This window comes from Protopterus annectens, chromosome 5.part0 (assembly GCF_019279795.1).
Source record: "Protopterus annectens isolate FY-2018-M chromosome 5.part0, PAN1.0, whole genome shotgun sequence".
In the NCBI taxonomy this organism is placed as follows: domain Eukaryota; kingdom Metazoa; phylum Chordata; order Ceratodontiformes; family Protopteridae; genus Protopterus; species Protopterus annectens.
In genome coordinates, this window is record NC_056735.1 from 1358553556 (window position 1) to 1358576243 (window position 22688).

Consider the following 22688-nt stretch of genomic DNA (forward strand, 5'->3'; position numbering starts at 1 on the left):
ACTGCTCCTTGCCTTGCTTGGACACATCCAGAGTCACTACATGGCGGAGTGGGGTGCAACAAGTATGTCATGATTTGAAATGTCTCTGGCTGACAGTGATGGCTCTGACACATTTGTCATATCTCTCAACCTCAGAGCAAGAAATCTAGACAAAGCCATACATAGAAGTGGGACAAAGGCCCAAAAATAAGGACAATTTTTAAATATTGCTCTTATAAACTTAGAAAGATAATAGAATAGTAGTAGGTCTTGGATTAGTATGAATTTTCTGTAGGGTATGAAATTTAAAACCCAAATGTCTATCATTATTTTCTAAGTTCAATCTTTAATGATTTGCCACTAATTTGCCAGAAAACTACAATATTATAAAAAAACGGACCAAAAATGTGATGCAAAAATATAAAATTGCCACACAATACAGGTGGGAACTTGTCAAAGAAGGGACACTTTTTTATTATTAGTACTGTTAACTTGAGCAGCTGACAAAATAAGAGAATCTACATGCATTTCTGAAATAAAAGTAATCTATAACTCTGATCATTACAGTTATTTATAATTGTAAACCCTCCATGTTTTCTTCCAAAGTTGCCATTTTGTGGAGGGATTATTAGGAGGACAGCAAAATTTTGAGCAAAAATCTGGGATAGTTGAGAGGTTTGGATATTCCTAATTCTATAAAGCAATTTATTTGCAACCTATTAATGCAGGAAATCTGGACAAGGCCAAATATATTGGGGGAACATATAAACAATACTAAAAATTGCAATTCTATAAAGCAATTTATTTGCAACCTATCAATGCAGGAAATCTGGACAAGGCCAAATATATTGGGGGAACATATAAACAATACTAAAAATTGCTCTTGTATAAACTTAGTTGATAGAATAACACATCTTGCTTTAGCATGCATTTTTTCTGAAGTTTATGAAGTCTGAAACTCAATGTCTGTCATTATTTAGTGCCTTCATTCCTAAATGATTTGCCAGAAAACCACAAATTTTATGAGCAACAAACCAAAAATAAGAAGCAAAAATCTATTAATTCTGTAAAAAGTTGGACAGTTGATAGGTGTAGTTCAGCCAGGGCTGTCTATGAGTTTGCCGCCCCCCCCCCTCACAAAATTATGGTTGAATGCAGCTGCCCCCCCCCCGCAGCCATTCCAATGTCCCATTATTTGGCTATTTCCCCCAATTTACCATAAACACTGTAATGTGCATACTGCTTTACTTCTGCAATGATTTGGATTTCATTTGAAAGTTTTATTTTGCATTTTACAGCACAAAACTAATAGATATCTGCTAAACAAATCAATGTAGTCTCACAATGGAAATAGACTTAGCATTAAAACTTCTCTGCCCTTGAAACTTGCATTCACTGAAACAGCATTGAAACCCACTTTCAAAGAAAATACATTTTGCCACTGGCAGATAAACATTAGGCTGTTTTCAAATCATAGGCCCCTTGCACACAAAACATACATGTGTTCTTTAATACACCTTCCTGATTGTATTAAATTATATTCCTTGTATAATACAGTACAGTTGTTAGAGGGCATTTTAAATTTATTGTTTTGAACATTTTTCCAGTAAACAAAAAACAAAATGCATGCACCAATAATGACAAAACTGACCAATTCAGAACAATTCCGTCATAAAAGTCTACTCAAACTTCTACAATCCACCAGTATCAGTAAATATGCACAATCTCTGAAGACGTAAACGTCATCTAAATAATTCCACATTAAAGAGATCTGTAACTAATGAAGAGGTTGCTGCTACTTTATATTTCATTGTTTCATCTACAAATACAGTGCCTGTTGCCTGTGCGGAATAAATTGCCTATGTTACATTAAAAAAATAAGCTAGTAAAATTGCAATAGGGAATGGATGGCAAACTGATAACAGGTTCATAGTTACTAGGTATCTTCACCAAAAAGGACTGCAGTATCCATCCCCTTTACAACACAGTACAGTATTAGCACTGCATCTATATACTGTGAGAGTAGAACCCATAGCCTTCTGCATCAAAAGCAAGTGCACTACCTGTTGTGCTATTAAAATGCAAGCAGACTTAGCATAAGCAGCACTAAGCTTCTCTTCCCCTGCAGCTCTCAGCTCCTTGTAAAATTTACTCGACACTCAGCTGTATCTGTCAACTTTGCAGCACAAGAAATCTGGAGAAAGCCAGAATTTATTGGAGGGGGACAAAAGCCCTAAAACTAGGGACACATTTTAAACATTGCTTGTATAATCTTGGAAAGTTGCTAGAATAAAATGCTGTGTTACCACCATACATTTCACTGCCAAGTCTTGAACCCAGAACCCTATGCAAAACAGTCAGAGCAACATACCACTATACCAAATCAGCTGTTTTGTGAAAGAGAGGAAGACTGAAACTTAAATGGCTACCATTTAGTGAATTCAATTCTCACCATAGCTCTCAAGCTTAGCACAAAAAACCTGGACGAAGCAAATAACAGGAAAATACAGTCCCAAAAATAGTGAGAAATTTCAAATATTCATCTTATAAACTTAGAAAATTGCTAGAATAAAAGGTTTTGTGTTACCATGTACTTTCTGAAGAATATGAAGTCTGAAATTCAAATACCTGTCAATTTTATTTATTTAACATTTGTTAACCTGGAAAGTATGACTTGGAACAAAACCCAATTTTCAGCAGACACCCAGGGAAAAACACTCCAGACAAATGTCTTTGTAACATGGGAAGACACCAGAGCACCCAGAGAGGACATGCAGACTCCACACAGAAGGCACCCCAGCCAAGAACCAAACCAGCAAACCTCTAGCTGTGAGGTAACCATGCTACCACTGCACCATCAGCTATTTAATGAATTAAAAATTCAGAAACCACATATTTTATGTGGAACAGAACAGAACAAAAATCTGAGGCAAAAATCTGCAAAATGTTCACAAATGGTGGTGGGTAGGGAATTCAGGCTCTTGCTACCTGCACCCAAGGTACAAGGTTCAAGCCTGAAATATTCTCTAACCACTACCAGGTATTCTGAGTACACACACACACACACACACACACACACACACACACACACACACACACACACACACACACACACACACACACACTTCTAAAAGAGTATCCTTGAAGTGAAGTCCCTCCCACTTCTAGTAGCAGTTCAATAGTACAAGTCCCCAGCTGGAATGCATTCACACAGTTCTGGTTTCTTGGCTCTCCTTCCTTCCTGTTTCACAGTGCTCATTCTGAGACTGCAGACCCTGCAGTCCAATCCCGCATAGACTTCTGGGGCATCTGCAGACTGCTACCTTCTTCCTGAATCTGGACTGGATAAACAGCAGTCCGGATTCAAGTTTCTAAGCACGCATGTGTGCAGTTTGGGATTTTGTCTTTTTGCTTTACAGCTGGGGAGGCTTCAGTCCTGCAGTCCAATACTGCAGACCATTAAGTCCAATCCCCTTCCAGTGTATGCAGTTGTAACCGCATAGAGTTCTGGGGCATCTGCAGACTGCTGCCTTCTTCCTGAATCCGGACTGGTTAAACAGAAGTCAGGATTCAAGTTTCTAAGCACTCATGTGTGCATTTCAGGATTTTGTCATTTTGGTTTACAGCTGGGGAAACTGCACTCCTGCAGTCCAATATCACGAGCTATCACTGAACCTCTTAGATAACTGGGTTAAATTTTTTTATACCTTGCTTTGTCTGGCAGTACAGAGGGCTAAGGCTATGAGCTATTAACTAGTTGCTTTGTATATTTTAGGGTTTGATTCACTTCACCTTAGTTTGCCTTCTGCATGATTCTGAACAAGACACTTATTTAGATAACTGTCTGGGGCTGAGTCTGAAAAAATACCAGGAGGCTTAGTGCTCTACCCTGGTTAACACAGCAAAATAAATTATATTTTTGAAACTTGTTATACTGAGTAATATTGTGCTTCAAAATTTGCACATAGCTTTCTATGAAGGTGATTTTCTCCAACTAAAAGTTTATAGCGCCGCTCAAATAACACTCTTTATCACTGTAACTTGTTTGAGAGCACAAATTGTGTTCAATTAGCTGGAAGAACAACTTTTCTATTTGCCATAGTGAGCTTTAAACTAATTAATCTGAACAGTTTAACTAAGAATTGTTGCTTCCAACAAAGCCAATCATCCAAAACATTGAAAAATAATGCCCCAAGCACCAGAGTGAGACAAAATGTATCTTGTGTGCAGTTTGGGACTTTGTCACTTTGGTTTACAGCTGGGGAGGCTTCAGTCCTGCAGTTCAGTAGTGCATACCTTGAAGTCCAATCCCCTCATCTCAGAGGGATAGATTCCTGTCCCAGAGACTTCCCATACTCTGGAATAAACTACCTATCTATATCAAACAAAGCTCCTCATTAGCACTCTTCAAGAAAAATCTTGATGATTGGATAGGAAATAGGAAATTCACCCCAGGGATCACCTCTGTGGCTCTGCTCAACAGTGGCACAGGAAAATAATTTTCTTGGGTGGCAAAAGCCAGGGTACCTTTTTGGCTGGACTTGTATAGGCCCCAGGGCCGATAGCCAAGTACCTACCTATGAACCTATGAACCTATGAAGAATTTTTTGCAAAAGAAGTTAGTCATTGCTGGTGCACACTTACAAATCGCATAGGCAATGATTCCAATCAAAAACAGCAATCAACATTCTGTCTCTTGATATTTTTCTCTGCATGCAAATGATGCTCAAGGGATTTCATCTCATTAATCTTTAGAGGAGCTGATATGAACATTTCCACCTTACCTTTAGCTAATTAACTCACCTTTTATTTTACTTTCTACCTGCTTAGATCATAACAGATTGAGTATGCACTTTCTACAGACAACAGACTATCGTTCATCTGTTCATCTGTTATAGGTTCATAGGTTGGTACTAGGCTATCGGCCCTAGGCCCTATACAAGCCTAGCCATAACAATTCCCTGGATATTTCTTCCCACAATATTTACTTCCATGGACCCCTGTCTAGCAGGGTGACTGACACGATCCCTGGGGTGAATTTCCTATCTCCATACACTGATAAACCCTTTCAAAGCTTGACAATTTAGTTTCAGAACTGCATTCCTCATGAAACTAAATCTCCTTGTATATCTAGCTTTATAATCTACATCCTGTAACTGCTTTTTAGACCTCCTTAACATCATTCATGTGCCTTCAGTCATTTCTCACCATTCCCTATTCTTTACCCACATATAGCCATCACATGTCCAGGAAATTTCCTATAGATCCATAAGCCATTGCAATATCTTCACAGGGAAATTGCAATTAACTGACATGGCACACAACATAAGTACATTGAGAATATGTGTTGATAAGGTGCACAATGTACAAACTGTTATATTTATAAATGTCACTGTTAACTGCTCCTGACTCTACTTAACCACTATATGCATTTCCTCCATAATGTATATTCTTCAAAACAATTCAGATGACCAATGTTCATGTTTTTAACTACCATTATGTTATTTGACTTAAACATGTTTTATCCTTGCTTATTTTATATTTTCTGTTTTATATTTGTGAAGAATATCTTACTATTTGTATTTGCAATCTTTTAATTTTGTTTGCTTTCTGGCCTACCTTTTGACTGAAAATTACTTTAACCAGTTCATTTACTGATTAACAATTAAGCAAAATAACTTTTGAAATGTGTCATCTCTGACATTATAATGACTGATACTTACATTATCTAATGTTCATCTCATTTGTTTTTTTTTTTTATTTTACTTTTTCCTCTCAACCCCCCCCCCCATCTCACTCACTTAGTCATACCTTCTATTTCCCTCCTTTCTATTTCAAATCAGGATGGCACTGTAGTCTAGTGGTAAACACTGCTGACTTACACTACTTGGTTTTCAGCTTAATTTTCCCTATGAGATCCATTCTGGGAGTCTGCATGTCCTGTCTGTAGCCAGTCAGGATTTTTAATAGGTTTTCCAGTTTCTTGCCACATCTCACAGGCATGGATGCTGGTCAAGTGTTGATCCTCCATAATGTGTGTGTGTGTATGTGTGTGTGTGTGTGTGTGTGTGTGTGTGTGTGTGTGTGTGTGTGTGTGTGTGTGTGTGTGTGTGTGTGTGTGTGTGTGTGTGTGTGTGTGTGTGTGTGTGTGTGTGTGCGTGTGTGTGTGTGTGCATGGGTGTGTGCGTGTGTGCGTGTTTTTCTGTGTATTTTATGCTGTGATTGGCCTATTGTCCTGTCCAAGATAGCTTCTCTTCCTTGTACTTTCTACCAAAGGACCCTGAAGAAGATAAAGCAATTGCAGAACCAAAAATAACACTTACTGCTTCTCACAAATCAGTTGTTTAGTATTCTTAGATCACTTTTTATGACTTTTGTGTTAATTATGAAAATATTTCCTTGTACATTTTTCTTGGAATTACTGTAAAATTACATCCATATGGTTAAACTACTTTCATAGTCTTAAAAATCTTGGTATATTACATTTAAATTGGAAATGACACATCTGCATCTTTAGCATACCACTTTAGGATCTATATCCCGAAAATGTTAACCTGATCCATATCTTATATGTTTACGTTATGTTTTATGTCGATAAGCAAAGGAAAACAAAGCCAGCATGCACTTGAAAAGTCAGATTACCTTCATCTCTAATGCTTTAATAATTTGAATATTTTCTGCAAGGTTCATCAAGTATAGTAGTAAGTATTACTATTTATTGCATAATCATAATCATAATTAAATCATTGTATTAAAACTTTAATGTTCGGCTTCTTTCCTTAGAAATGTACATTTTAGCCATTGTTGTGTACTATTAGTGGTTAAAGCTTCCTGTTCATTCAAAATTTTCATTCTGTTAGGAATGAGCATCTCAACTTTCTATTACTATTTTAATAGTACATTATAAATGCTACATTTATCAAAGTTATAACTGTTGATAATTACTTTTTTATTATTGTTATTGATATTATTCTTGATGCTTTTATCAACTCATTTTGGAAAATCAATAAACTCTAATTGCTTAATATATAAAATATATGAAAACGTTTCAAAGAATGGAATAATACTCTCAGCTGAAGAACCTGTTAAGCAAGCAGTTTCCAGATATTCTTTTAAGTAAGAAGTTTTCCGCCCTTGTCTCTGTAGTTGCCCATCTACATTTGAACTTTGTTAAGGAAAAATGGAGCATATAGAGAGGTCTAATGAACTCTCAAATGAAACTACTCAGTAAGATAGGAAATGCATTATGGTATGGTCTAAGAATTGCAATAAATTAGCTGTCCGTTCATTATGTTTATGTACTTATTGATGTTTGTTTATTAAGGAAGGCTAACAGATTCGAGAAGGAGCATTTTCTGATCAAGACCAGTCAAATTGTAACAGATATATGTCAGTACCAACAAAATAGAAATGTTATATTATTCGAGTCATGTGTACATGGGAACAAAAAAACCATTTATTCAATAACAAGAATTAATATCTGTGCGTATTGGGAGGACTTCATCTGTAATATGCACTCTTCATGACAGCTGGGGAACAGTTGTCATGGAACTGTAACATGAGCTGTAATATGCATAACTTAAGGTCAGCATACTCATTAACAGGAAGCCAAGTTTGATGTTATTGTTGTATGACACCTGCATTCATCTTTAGGTGTTATTGGAGTGAATGTGTAAACCTTATAAGTTGAGACTCACACGCCGTTGATGTTTAAAGGTGAGACACTGCCATCACGAGGCAAGCCATATTCAATCAGTTGAAATGCAACCCTTGCAATTGTTATCCAGTCTTCAAAGAAACATAGGCATTTTCTAGTACACATGCAGTAACTTAGTAATTCTGCATTTCACAGAATTAATACACGGTTTAAGAAAACACGGTGGGATTTTGGTGGCAGTCCCATTATTAATACACAGCCAATCTGCCCAATGGTGTATCATCAGACAAGTGCAGGGACCAGTTTCTTTAGACTGTGCTAAACTCTTTAGAGGTAGCATGCTCTTGGGATTTTTTTTTTGTCCTTCTGGCAGATCTACAATAGCATGTTAATTTCTGGCAAATGTTGCTTTAAGTTTTCTAGTTTGGAGTTGCGTGTGCTTAGTATTTATTACAACAAACAGAAAAAAATAGCTCTTTTCAGTCTATATAAACAACTCAAAAAAACACACTGAGAGGAAATGCCTTAAATGCCACAACCATTATCAAGGATAAAGTCTCTAAAGAAAGGCAGTTCCTGAAAAACTAATCTTACTTTAATGAAAGATGAAGACAAAGAACAAAAGTCCCAGTACACAACATTATTAATTACAAGTCCAAGGCACAATGTTAATTTGATATTTTTTATCATGGTTTGAAGAATGCATTACATTGCAAACAATGCAGTATGGAGAAATTGCAGGGAATGCTTCTCTTGCAGGTTAATCATTATCAAAGGTAAAGTCTTTAAAGATAGGCAGTTCTCAGAAAAAAATAGAATTACTTTATGGATTGATACTTTTCTCTTCTTTAATTATAGCAACAAAATCAAGAGGCATTGTTTATTTGATTTTCCTGTTCAAGGTTTGAAGAATACATTCATTACATTAAGAAACATCAGTCTCGAGAAATTGTTGAAACTAGTTTTCATGCAGGTTGTCATCTTTGGAGAGTACAGATATATATAAGGATTTCTGTCCAGATATTGGTGAAATCAGTAGCCCGAAAGGCCAGCTGTATGGTAAACAGTGAAAGAGTGTTGACCATACCCACACTGACCTGTATTTACTAGCAGCTCAAGTCTTGGAGATCCTTACTGCAGATGATTCCAAGATCTTGGCCTGGTACCAGCACAAGAGATCTTTTAGGGGGTGAGCCTAGAATCTGAGTCCTACCAAAGGTAGACTTATAACTGCTTACACTTCAGACAAGTATCACTGGTGTGAAGACATTAGCAGCAACACTCCCCTGTGCTTGTTGGGCAGCAGGGGGGGAGCATACTTCTAATCTTTACAGAACTTTGCAGAATGCCCAGATTATTGACTTGTATGTTTAGTCTTTCTCTTGTAAAATGTTTGGTTTTCTGGCAAATCCGTGACAATTGCGGTCAGAAAACAATAACAAATATTTCAGTTTCAGGCTTCATATCCTTCAGAAAGATGCATGCTTACAGGAAGAATTTATTAGATTTTTATTAACGATAATGCCCAAAATATTCTAACATCTGAAAGAATTAATTTAGTTAATAAACCCAAAATAATGTCTGAGCTGAAAGATCAAATTATAAAATTAAAAACAAACAAAGCTCTGGGTAATGATGGTATTATTCCAGATCTATATAAACTGATACCAAAAGAAGCTTATCAATATTACTAAATATATTTTCTCTGATTAGATAAATAATATTCTGCCTTCCTAGAAATATACTCTTATATCTCCAGTTATAAAATCAGATTAAGTTTCTACAAAAGTTATTATAGAGCAGTCTCATTGCTAAATATTAATTATAAAATATTTATGGCAATATCTGCGAATAGTATTAAAAATGTCTTTCTTCATTAAAAAGATGATGGCATTTATAATGATAAGACATTCATACTATAATATCAAAAGATATTACAATAACTGATTATGCAAAAACAATAAAACAAAATCTAACTTTGGTTAGCTTTGATATTAACTGCGCTTTTGATTCAGTTGATTGGGTCTATTTGTTAACTGTTTTAGAAGAACTAAAATTTCATAATAAATTTATTCAACTTGTTCAGCTTCTTTACTATAAAAATCGATTCATATATATCTAAGTCTATAGTAATTACTATGGGATGAAAAAAGCATGTCCACTATCCCTGTTGTTATTTGCTTTGCTTATGGAGCCATTTGCTAATTATATTAGATTTAGTAATGATATTAAAGACTTTTGAATAAATGAGAAACTCAGACCTAAAATTCAACTTTTTGTAGATGACATCTTATTAACTTAAGTGACTGTAAATTATCTCTTCAGACTTTATTTAATTAAATTGCAAAGGCTGAAATAATATCAGGACTTAATTTTAATGGTAATAAAACCAATGTTTTCCTTATAAATAGTAATAAGCATGGGAATGGCAGAAATATATCAAAATTTATTTCAAATTACAATGCAATTTAATATTTAGCTATTACTTTGATGGATAATATCAATGACATAATTTCTATTAATTATAATAATACAGTAGAACCCATAAAGCAGCATATCAATAAGTTGAATAAGGTATTACTCACTATAGAAAATACATTATCATTAATCAAAATCATTATATTTCCAAAAATGTATATATATATATATATATATATATATATATATATATATATATATATATATAGTGCAATCATTTCCTTACTACCTCCTAAGAAATATTAAAAACTAACTTTCTTCTTCTAAAATATTGTTGGTATCCTAATCAACCTTCATTAACTCTAAATCATCATATAAGGGAATGGACTGAAGGGGACATAAGATTTCCGGATATGGGGATGTATATATTAGCTTATGTTATTAAAACAATAACATTAGGATTAAATTCAAATTATTCTGCCAGATGGAAATAAATACTTGAAAATATTTGGTTAAATGCAAGTGGAAAAATATCTATATATCATAATCAAATATTACTTAACAATTTCCATCGGCTATTAAATGATTATTTTGCAGAAAGTAAAAGTGGACAAATTCTGATTATATTAATAGTTTAATCAATTTATTTTAAAATGTATTTAAAATTTTTGTTTATAAAAACCCTGAATATGAAGCTTCTTTTTTTCCCCTATTGCTTATACCAAGAATACATTGTTCTCAATCAACTGCTCTAATATGTTAAATCTGAAAAATAAGCAAAACTAAAGTGTGTCATTATGCAGCTCATGAGAAAAAAAAAGCCACTAGCAACCAAAAAATGTTCATATAGTGTCAGAAAACAACCCGGAACACAGCCATGGATTAAACTTCATAATTTATTATATCAAATAAGTGCTTTGTCACTAAGGTCTTGGCACTTCTAAAAAATAAGAAACATTTTTTTTTGCATCCGTTTGTAGATAAAGGGAAATTATATTCAAAAGAGTATGTTATAAATAAATATAACATTTTTAAGGAAATGTTTTTAGATATAGAAATGTATAGTCAATTTATTAGTAACAAAACTGATTTAATACTGCTATTGATAAAAAAAAACACTAACCTAGATAACGATATTTATGGAAAAGGATATTTATCAAAAATATATAAATTAATAAAAAAGTTACAAAAAGTATATTATAAAAAATATTCAGGTTATTTTACCTTGATAAAAAAGCATAAGTGAAGTATATAAAAACATGTTTTTAATGTTATCTAAACAAACCACTATGTCTTTACAATGGAGATTATTTACATAGAATTTTTTTATACAGAACATTCATTACAACACGTAGCATTTAATTAATGTACAAAAATGACAGAAAATGTTGGAGATGTAAATCATGATTAAAAGCTGACTGGGAGCATATGTTTTATGAATGTGAGATTATAAAACTCTTTTGGAAAAATATAGAGTTTCTGTTACAAGCTGTATTTAAATTCTAAGTTGATTTTGCCTAAATCTTTGGTTTTATTTAAATCACCAATTACTGTGACTGTAGGACAGAAGACTTATTCATTACTTTGGAGCATCTTAGCCATTGCAAGAAAAGTCATCACCATGAATTGGAAGAGAGATCTTATTTTGATGAACTTTATTAACATTGCTAACAATGTTTGCTAATATCAATTGGCAACTATTAAAATAGGATCAAATAAATGTTCCTCATATTATAATACTCGGTTAAAATTTAAAGACCTTTTAGATAAATTTAAATCTAATATCCAAAGTGAAAACAATATAAAGAAATGTATCTATGTTACTTTATAGACACCATTGCATATAAGAATTGTTGTTTAATATATATATATATATATATATATATATATTTATATATATATATATATATATATATATATATATATATATATATATATATATACACACATATATATATATATATATATATATATATATATATATATATATATATATATATATATATATATATATATCACTACTAAATCCCGAATGCTTACAATACCGAAGACCAGAATCCTGAGACCCAAAAGATCGAAAGACCAGAAGCGCAAATTTCAAAATTGTGAAGTACAGAGATGTCAGGAGGTTAGGTAGGTAAGTAACTATGTTTGGTTGTGTTGGTTAGGGGCTTAAGTGTGTGTGTAAGTGTGTGTTGTGACTGTGATGTGTGTGTGTGTGTGTGTGTGTGTGTGTGTGTGTGTGTGTGTGTGTGTGTGTGTGTGTGTGTGTGTGTGTGTGTGTGTGTGTGTGTGTGTGTGTGTGTGTGTGTGTGTGTGTGTGTGTGTGTGGAATGTAGGTGTGTGATGGTGTTTTCGTGTGTTTGTCTGTATAGTGTGACCTTGGAGTTAGAATATATAAGTAGGGGGTGTGTGTGAGGCACAGCCCCCACATGGGGGGGTGCAAGTGGGCTTGCCCCCCTGCTTTTGTGTAGTGTAGGTTTGTGTATTTGTTTTTGGTTGAAGGTGTGTGTATGTGTATGTGTGTGGTGTATGTTTAGTGTAGTGTTCGGTATTTTGAATTTCGCGCTTCTGGTCTTCTGGTCTTCTCGTCTTTCGGGTATCTGGTCTCAGGATTCCGGTCTTCGGTATTGTAAGTATTCGGGATTTAGTAGTGATCCAATATATATATATATATATATATATATATATATATATATATATATATATAGATATATATATGTAAACCGAAAAATTATTCCAGCAACACTCTAAGTTAATGAGTGATTTATAAACTGCCCCTATTTTTGGGCCTCCTCCAAGCATTTTCACTTTGTTCCTGATTCTTGTGCTAAGAGGTTGGGAGCATATCAATATCATGTATTCCACCCAAGGATTATACCCATAACCTCCCTCCCAGCTTTTACCTCTTCTTAGGTGTACCTATTTATGTGCAGAATCAATGGGAATCAATGGGTCAAGGTGTGGGGGGGGGGGGGCAATAAAAGTGCTTAAAAAAAATATTAACCTGAAAGTTCAGGGATTGGATTTATCTGTATTCCTAAAATATATGCACTATCTAGATGTGCAAGTGCATTTGTTTCTCGTCAGTCCCAGCTGAGCGTATTAATAAGCCACAGAACACTTCCTGTGTACTAGCACCTTACATGCCTGTGTCTAGCATTGTAACACAATTTATAAAATAGCATATACGGTCACTAAATGCATGTAAATCACATCATACTAATGTAATATCCAAACCATTACGTGCATATTTTGTTAGGTTATTGGCACTTGCACTATTCAGCAACCCATTTAGCACATACCTGGTGAAAAAAATCACTTAACTATCCACCACAGCATTACTCAGGCTGTAGTTTAAACATAGACATTTAGTCATCCCTGATTTTTCATTCCCCAGATGTATTTGCTTCTACTATACACAATATTTGAGACTGCAATTCATGTACTGCATTAATTCTGGTAGGGTGTTTCTCCATTCCTTGCAACTGTGTTAGACCAGAGTTAGTGTACACAAATAAAGGGTGGCTGACAGTGAACCCCTCTGCATGGGGATCCAGAAGGGTTGTATCCATGCAAAAAAAATATTTCTTATATCAGTGGGTAAAGACGTTAGTCAGAGGTTTCTATAATCAAAAAAAAAAGTTCAGGGTAAAGCCAGTAGGAAGCTTATTACTTTAGCAGCCATTTTGCAATCATTGTATATCAGATTTGGTGTGGTTCTTATCCTGATCTTAGACTGATATTCAAGGCATAAAGTATCTCCGCATTTCTGTTAACTGGGGCAGGTAATACATTTCTGTCATATTCTGAAGATTTTCACTGCAAATATAAATAGAAAATAACGTGTGTTTCTGTGAGCTGTAAAACCTATGACAATAATAACAGTTCTAAAACACAAGCAATATTTCAAAACCAGCATGAAGAAAGAAGTGAACATGTGATGGAAATGTTAATAAGAGCTCTAATGCAGTAATATACTTGAAGATACCTTTAGGTCCTTTGATAAGTTTAATTTCTATAACAGTTTCCAGTACAGGTCTTCTTCTACGAACATAAAGTTGTACAATAGAACCTGCTTCCTTCAAAGCTTCTACTGCCTTACTGTGGAAGACCTCAGAAACATCTACGTCATTTACTCTCAAGATACAGTCATTTACCCTGGAAAACATAAAGAAAAAAAATTACACAGATGTCAGTGCTTAAAATCATATCATCACCTTTTACCACATCATTTCCTTTTATCACTGTTAGTGTAAAATAACTGGGAGAGAAGGGTACATATACTTTTCTGGTGTTATCTTTGGAATTCATGCTCAAAAGAAAGATATCAAAGTGAATCCAACACTTGTGTCTTTAAACTGTTATTACTAAATTTTGAAATTCGTAAATCAAATGAAGTTGACCTTAAAATTCATAAAATATCCACAAATTGCACCTTGTTCACTTACTTCTTGGTGGGTGGTACATTACCTCCTCCAGTGAACACATTTTCTAACACATCAACAACCCCCTTGATACCAGAGCATCAGTTTATTTACACTGATTATTACCCTCCACCCTCTAGTTTCTGCCCTCATCATTCTCATATTGTATACTAACTCTGCATTTTGTGGCTACTTTAACTTCTGTTCTGATAACATCATTTCTTTATCTGTCCCACAATGTTCATCACACTGCTCATTGCAGGCACTTCGTCTTACTCACCCTCGATTCCACAGCTGCTCTTCCCTCACGGCCAAGGCCTCTCTGCTGTACAGAAGTACTGGTTGCATAACTGGTTTGTACATCTTACTTTTCATCATCGTTGACATTTTTTGTCACACTCTACCCCTAACAATTTGTGCCAGTTGGGTCAGTACCTTTGGTATTAACTTTGCCATCTTCATTCACCCTTCTCTTGAAATACACCACAACATCAGTTTTCCGTAATATTTAGGAGAGCATTAGAAAATATGCCACTTCCTAACATATTAGGACCTCTGCCATTTTTTGTGTTTTTATTTCACAAGACACAAATGTAGACACCAGAAATGATTTGTGAAAAAAGTTCTAGGTGTTAACCCCGTTGTCACTCATTAAGTAGTAGAAGTTTGCACTATGCATTTCTACTGGTTCACCAAAATGAACACAAAAGACTGCTTTACAGATTGAGATAGAATAAGTGCAAGAATAATTGTACTTGGTCATATCAGCAGAATAGGTTGTTGTGATCAGGTTTTCCCCTTATCTTAAGGTACAGAGACCTCACAGCTGATTGTATTAAGTCACAGGATGCAGAGGGCAAAGCATCCATTTTGGGTATGGGAGGGTAGGAAGACTTCCAGCAACAGGAAGACAGGTTGCCTCAAAGACGTGGGTTTATACTTTGTTTTTGACATACTCCCTTCTCAGGAAATGTTTTAATATGAAATGACATTGAACTATATCACAAACTTACCATTGAGGTAGTTGAAATAACCCCCACTGCCATCTTTTCCCCAGCTTTTAGGGTAAAATTATGCTCCTATCTAAGACGCACCCCTTTCTTCATAATACCATAAGGTAATTTCTTGCTGCACCTCTCACCACTTGGAATACTACAAGGTGATTTACATGTCAAGTGAAAAAGTCCCCCTTCCACTTTCCACCCTTTATTATTATTATAAAATAGTTAACACAACATTATGAGAGACATATTATTAATACATTCACATATTATTATGTTAGATCCTAAGTTCAGGGCTTTATTTTTTCTCATTCTAAAACAATATAGTGCAAAAGTCTAAGCATATAAAATCATCTTATGCCATTAGTTCTACCAACTATATTGGGTGAATTAACTTACCTTGTCACCTATACAAAGTTTGCAGGTTTATGAATAACTGGAGCCTATATGCAATTCAAGGTAGAAAGGTCTGGATTACACAAAGGTGGAAGCTTCACTTCCAAAAAATGTTGTCTATACCATCATGCATTCATGTTTCAAAGCTTATATAAGAGAAACCAGATGAATGGCAAATGTGAAAAGTTTAAAAGTTTTAAAAAAGACACACTAAAAGAGATCTTCAGGTCATAATTTTGAATGAGTTAGAAACTATGAAAGGTGTCTGAATACTGTGGCTGTTTTACTATATAAAGAATCATTATATATTTTAAATATAATAACTTGCATCCTCTGGATTGAACTACAAAGTAAAATAATGTTGTTTCTTTAAGAGATTACTAATGTTGACTTCTTATCACCTGACTTATTTTGTCTGTATAATATGCAAGAGTTTATTTAAAAGTCTTGCCCTCCGGGAGGTATTACAGAAGTCTTACATTTTTTCACTGGATCAGATTTCATTACAGCTTGTTCCAGATCTGTGCCACCATCTGTAATAGCCACCTCATTCTTCTGATATATATATATATATATATATATATATATATATATATATATATATATATATTTTTTTTTTTTTTTCTGCAGATGTGCAAATTCAGTCAATTGAGTCAGTCACTTCATGGAGTGACCACATTCCCTGAAACAACTAGACCAGAGAAACTTATACAAAGACCTTAGTCTGTTCTCACATGTAATGTTTTTCTATGCATTATGTTTCATGTCCATCTTCTTTGAACTAACTATAATAAACTCATATCAGATTTTCTAAGGAAAAATCAAGACATCAATTTTATATTATAGGAGTGGTCTGATAATATTATTAAATAGATTCAGCGCCATAAGCTGGGGGATTTGAATCTTATTAGAGCACCCATATTGTTACTGACAACAAAGCGTATATTCAAATGCAGTTCAAATAACTCAGTGTCTGAATAGTTTCTTAAGCCTTGTATTCTAAAAATGGGAATGGGCTTACCATGCATTCTTATGTACCTGACTTGCTGATCTTAAAAAAAGAAAAAAAAAATTAGGTACTTTTTAAATAACAATTCCTGAAGCACTTCAACCAAATCAAATTTCTCTAAGTGTCATAATGGCATTAAAATTGTACCAGCATGGGCATCTTTATCATATTTTATGATTCATGAGCATCAGGTATAAAAAAATCCCTGATGTACAGATTAAATTAAAAAGGCCCATACATGGAGCCCTGGTGAGAGTCTACAAAGCATTTCTGTGACAACTAACACTCTGTCTCACTAAACTGGAACTAACTCCCCTCTCCATATTAGATCCAACCTTTGCTTTCCCTGTTTTTAAAAAGGAGCTTAAATCCCACATACTAAACCTGAAATTATGCCATTGCCTTGACCACACATAGTCTTAGTTTGTCCTACTGTATAACCTTTTGCATCTCCTAACTTTCTTTCTCTGTTTGTAACTTCTGCTTAAACTAACCTCCTAAACCCTCAGCTCTACTACTATAGCCCTACTATAGTCCCCTCCTTTCTCTGCCCGTCCCATTCTCCACACTATTTATCCCCCCCCACTTCCTATCAATGTCTGTACATCTTCCTTCTTTTGAACAATGATTATCTTTTTGTTTTCACTGGTATATGTAGTAAATTTAGACCACTGCTATCAGTGCAACCCTTAATGTTCATAATTTTTTCTTTTGTTTTGCTCTTTATAATTAATTTTGTATTTGCATTGTTATCTTTAATAGTTTTAGTCCTGTATGTTTACCTTTGCTTATGTTTGCTGGGGCTCTTTCCCTTTGGGGCTCCACTGAAAATGGGTTGCATACTATCAGTGCAATGCAAATAGTTAATAACCTTTTGTTTTTGACAATTATTTTGTATTGTGATTGTTATTTAATATTTGTATATTGTCACTTTATCTTTACTTATGTTTGCTGTGGCTTTTCCCCTAAGGTCTCTACTGAAAATGGGTTTGTTTGTAAACTCAGTTGGACTAAACCAGTTAAATACATATACATATATATATATATATATATATATATATATATATATATATATATATATATGTACACATAAATAACTATGCCACTCGTCTTATTTTATATCCTACTGTCTTTCATGTAGCCTTTCCCAAACTCATCCCGGTGCATTGGTGTTCTGAAAAATGTAATTCAGTTTTTTTAATCAGGACATTATGAGTTGTTCAAACATCCTAAACATATCACTGCAGATTATCCTGTATCTGCTTATCTATGCCCTGAACAATATTGTCCCAGATGTTCATCATATTACTGGTGCCTAGTAAAAACATGCAGATATAAGTTGTTAAAAATCCAGTTTCCATAAGACTGATTTTAAAGCATCAATGACCGAACTTTCTATTACACCTTTAACAGAATGCTCAAAAAAGTAAAAGGCAGTTAAGTTTTATTTAATAAGTTAACACCCAGTCCTTCTACTAACATCGATTTATAATTCTTTCTAATATGTCCACTGTTCACAGATGGCAAAAAGTCTAGGCACTTTCTTAATAACATTTTCTTCATTTACAGGTTAATAATGGCATTAGTCCCAATGCATTGTCTAATTTCTGCAAGCATATATCTTAGAAGACATGTTCTTTTGTAAAAAAAAAAAATATTTTAAAGCCTGATTACGGATATAGTTTACAAGGTCGAAGCAGTGGACATCTGAAATGGCCTTCATGCCACAATGTTAAGAAAGCATTTTGTATGACTAAGAGTATATGATTAGGTACATAGTTATCCTTCATAGTTACCTCTACATCCATTCATCTGCTTCACCATCTTGAATTATTACCTACAGTATTTCCTACAGTTTATCATACTTGTAACATACCTGATTTATTTCCCTTTGTCATCTTTTACACCCTTTCCTATCTGCTTATATAGCATTTTATATTGTGATTTGATTACTTCTTGGTCCATATTTAACATTCTTGGGTAATTTATGATTGTAAATTTTTTTCTAATACTCTGTCTTAAGTTTCACCAGCTAACCTGCTTGTCCACTTACTCAAAATATCTGGATGGGCAATGCTATTTGGATGATTTACTGCATCGCCGATGTATTTGGGTATCCATTTGGATGCGTATGACTGGAAGATGCTGCAGCTATATCATCAGCCCATGTAGAGGGATTTATTATTACAGATACACATAAACACACACACATGTTGAGGAGGGAACTTTTAAGATGGCAGCCTAGAATGTCTGTGTTAAAAATTACCTTCTTGCCAAAGATGTTTTACGTCATGAGGCATGGTACCACAGCCCCCACCTACAAATGGTTAGTGATAATGTAGAGTCTGGCCAAACACTTTGTATGAAGTGGGGGAAACTTTTGCTCAACAGTTCTGCTCTTCAGACTCCTGTGGATGGTGGAGGATTCAATCTGCCTGAGTTGGGTGGGATGGTGGAGAAAGGAGATGTTTGCTTTTAAGCCATATACAGGGTATTACCAGGTAGGAAGCTAACCTGGATGGTTGGAGTTATGGTTGTAAAAGTTATAGTATGGTATAAGAAGAGTCTACCCTCCAACCTGAAGATTTGCTTTACCCTGCAGTAAACTTTTAAGACTTTGGGGGAGTGTATATTAGCATCCCTCATGTTTGTGGGATGGAGCTGCCTTTGTGAGGCCAACTTGATGTAAAGATTATGGTTTCATGATTATGGTGGGGAACTTTACATGGATAAGTGCGTGTTTTTTTTAATCATTCATTGCAGTCATTTTCCTTACATAGAAAGTCATCTCTCATGTTTGGGAAATCCTCTTTCAGATATTCCAGTGTAGGATGACAAATTGGTCTCCCAAAAGAACTGACGTAGAACAGTAATAAGACTGGTGGGAGAATCGTAAACTGTATATTGCATAAAATATACAAATAAATATTAGTCCCTTCTCAGCTAGCAGGAAAGCAGTGTTGTACAAACCTATAGGTGTCCTGGATACATAGTTCTAGATGAGTGCAGGCAGGCTTTTATGTTGTGAGTGTGATTTTATATAGGCTGAATTGCGATGAGGACAGTGTAGAAAATTGGCCCCAGGGTAGAACCAGAAAACTATGAATGTTAGAAACTGGGCTTCCAACTTGAACCCTGGGGTGTCACTGAGGGAAAGGGTAGGATTTTGTGTTTCTTTTTTTCCCCTGGGATGTATTTAGTTATAAAACTAATATGAAGTTTAAGTTGCATGGAATGATTGACGTCAGACTGATACATCTGATATGTTATTTATGAGCCTGCTTTTTTAAATTGTAAGAAATCTGAGATGTTAAGCAAATAATAAAATTAGACCAGGTCTTTGTTTTTGTGATGGGGAAGCCACCACGGACCCTGGTAACTACAGCCCCATTAGCCTGACGAGCCTGGTCTGCAAGATAATGGAGCATATCATCATGGAACTTATAAACAATGACATTGGCAATCTCCAAACTATGGACCATACCCAGTTCGGGTTTGTAAAATGCAGATCATGTCTCCTAAACCTGAGAAACTTCTTTGAAGCGGTCACCAAAGCCGTAGATGAGGGTAAGGTGGTACACACAGCCTAGCTACATCTCACCAAGGCTTTCGACACCATCCCCACTCTGGAATTATAGACAGACTCAATAAACTAGGTATAAATCCCTATGTCAGAAGATGGGTTGCCAACTGACTCACTGACAGAACCCACACTGTAAAAGTAGCAGACTAAATCCAACTTCAGACCAGTGACAATAGAAGTAACATACGGTTCAGTCCTAGGTCCTCTCCTGTTTGGTATCTACTTCTCTGAAGTATAGGCTAACAAAGAATGTCTTTGGCTAACAAAGTTCACAGATGACTGCAAACTTGGAGCCATAATCAAAACTCCTAACGATGTGGACATCCTACAAAAGGGCCTCACTGAGACAGATGCCTGGTGTCAAAGCCATGGCCTCAAGCTCAATGCCAGAAAGTACATTGTCATCCCTTTTGGTAAAAACTCTGTACCCATGAGCTACCACATAGGCGGTAGTCTACTTAACACCGAATGTGTGATTAGAGACCTTGGGACACAGGTGGACAGTAGTCTCTCCTTTGATAACCACACCGCCACAGTAGTCAGGAAATCCTTCTACGTGGCACACCTCATCACAAAAGGTTTCTCATCCAGGAAACAAGAGGTCATTGTTCCCCTCTACTCATCACTCATCAGACCCATTATAGAGTACAACGCCCCTTTTGGTATGTACCTCACAAGACATCTACAACAACTGGAAAGGCCACAGAAATACCTCACAAAGAGGATTACTGGCCTCAAACAGATGCACTACACAGACCGTCTTAACAAACTCCAGCTTTACTCTGTCGCATATCACCTACTCAGAGGTGATCTCTGCCTAACATACAAATCTATGTCAAACCCAGAGCTGTTGGACATGCTCCACGTAAATAAATCCCAATCCTTCTACACACACAGTAAAATACAAATTCACTTAAGAGCACACAGAGATCACAGTCAGTCTGGGGCTGGTTTCTCATTTTCTCTCCAGATCCCCAATAAGACTCCCCACTGGCAGAGCTATAGGGTTCAGATCTCAGCCGAATGGTCAAGCCAAAACCTGTACCACCCTCTCTGTCCAACCGTTGCTTCGTGTCCCTGCCCAAGTAGCTGACACACACACACTTTGATATTTGATTTTTATATAAGCACACAGACACTCCTGGGGAAAGCTGGCACAGGTTCTCCAGCTATGCCTCCTTCTGCCCAGACTATACAGTAGTACCACCTGCCACCAATCACTGCTATCAGCTATTAAAAAGGCCCTTACCAAAGGGTGTCCAATTCTACTGTGCAAAGTTATTATTATCCAATTGGTAGGTATGACTGAGACTTGAAGGATATTTAGGAGTGGCTTGTACAGTATCACCAAATACATGCAAGTACTCTAACAGCTTAAATATCTCTGTACAAAACAGCTACAGTTGAAAGGTTTAAATATATTTAATGATAAATAATAAAAACACTGCAGAGTCATTTCAGATTACATCATTCTTGTCACTTTTACTTAAGTTCCCAAACTAATAGAACTTAAAATATAACATTTCCTTTTGATCTGCAGCTGCCAGGAAGTCACAGAGCAATAAAAGACACTTTACATGTGAAACTTAGTAATTATCTCTGTCTTAAGACAATAGAAAGAAACTCCTAGCCCAGACATCCTGTCTCTTAGCTTTAGATCACACAGTCGTAAAATATTTTACTTATCAGCTATTTTCTTCGAGTTTGCAAGTTATCTTTGTATGTCCCAGTTTTCTACCATGAAAACATACATTACATAGGCATAGAGTTTATACAAATTTCTGCTTTCTTCCAGCAGGGTGCACTGTGGTTAAATTTTTGAAGCTCAGCACATAACACAGTTTTCTTACATTTGTGAAACAACACTGTGGATCATATTGATATTTACAATGACATAGAACTATTTACAAAATTCTATCTGGCAGCCTCTCAGTTTATTGCAATAGGCCTAAGGAAAAGTGAAGTATACATTCTTACTTTATTCTAGCGCTTACAATCCAAATTTCATCCTTCCAAGTACTTTCACTTGAGGTATGCACAGATAGATTCCTTGTTATTTACTAAGCAGGACACCCACTCCTTGAATATATTCACATTTGATGGGGGTAAGAACAGCATCCAAGGTATTGCACTCAGAGGTAATTGTCAGTACTGGTATAGGTTTCTCACCTCTTGTCTGCAAGTAAAAGCTTCAAGCCAAGTGGAGCATCATATTATC

At 35.3% G+C, this 22688-nt stretch overlaps 1 protein-coding gene across 9 annotated transcripts in view; it reads right to left on the reverse strand.

Moving 5' to 3' along the window:
- Nucleotides 1–22688, reverse strand: part of DLG2 (discs large MAGUK scaffold protein 2) — a 4792098-nt gene that overhangs the window by 1994837 nt on the left and 2774573 nt on the right. For all 9 annotated transcript variants that reach the window (XM_044071159.1, XM_044071154.1, XM_044071155.1 and 6 more), the window contains one exon: nucleotides 14046–14215. In XM_044071159.1, the coding sequence (XP_043927094.1) occupies nucleotides 14046–14215 (170 nt within the window). The remainder of the gene's footprint in view (nucleotides 1–14045; nucleotides 14216–22688) is intronic.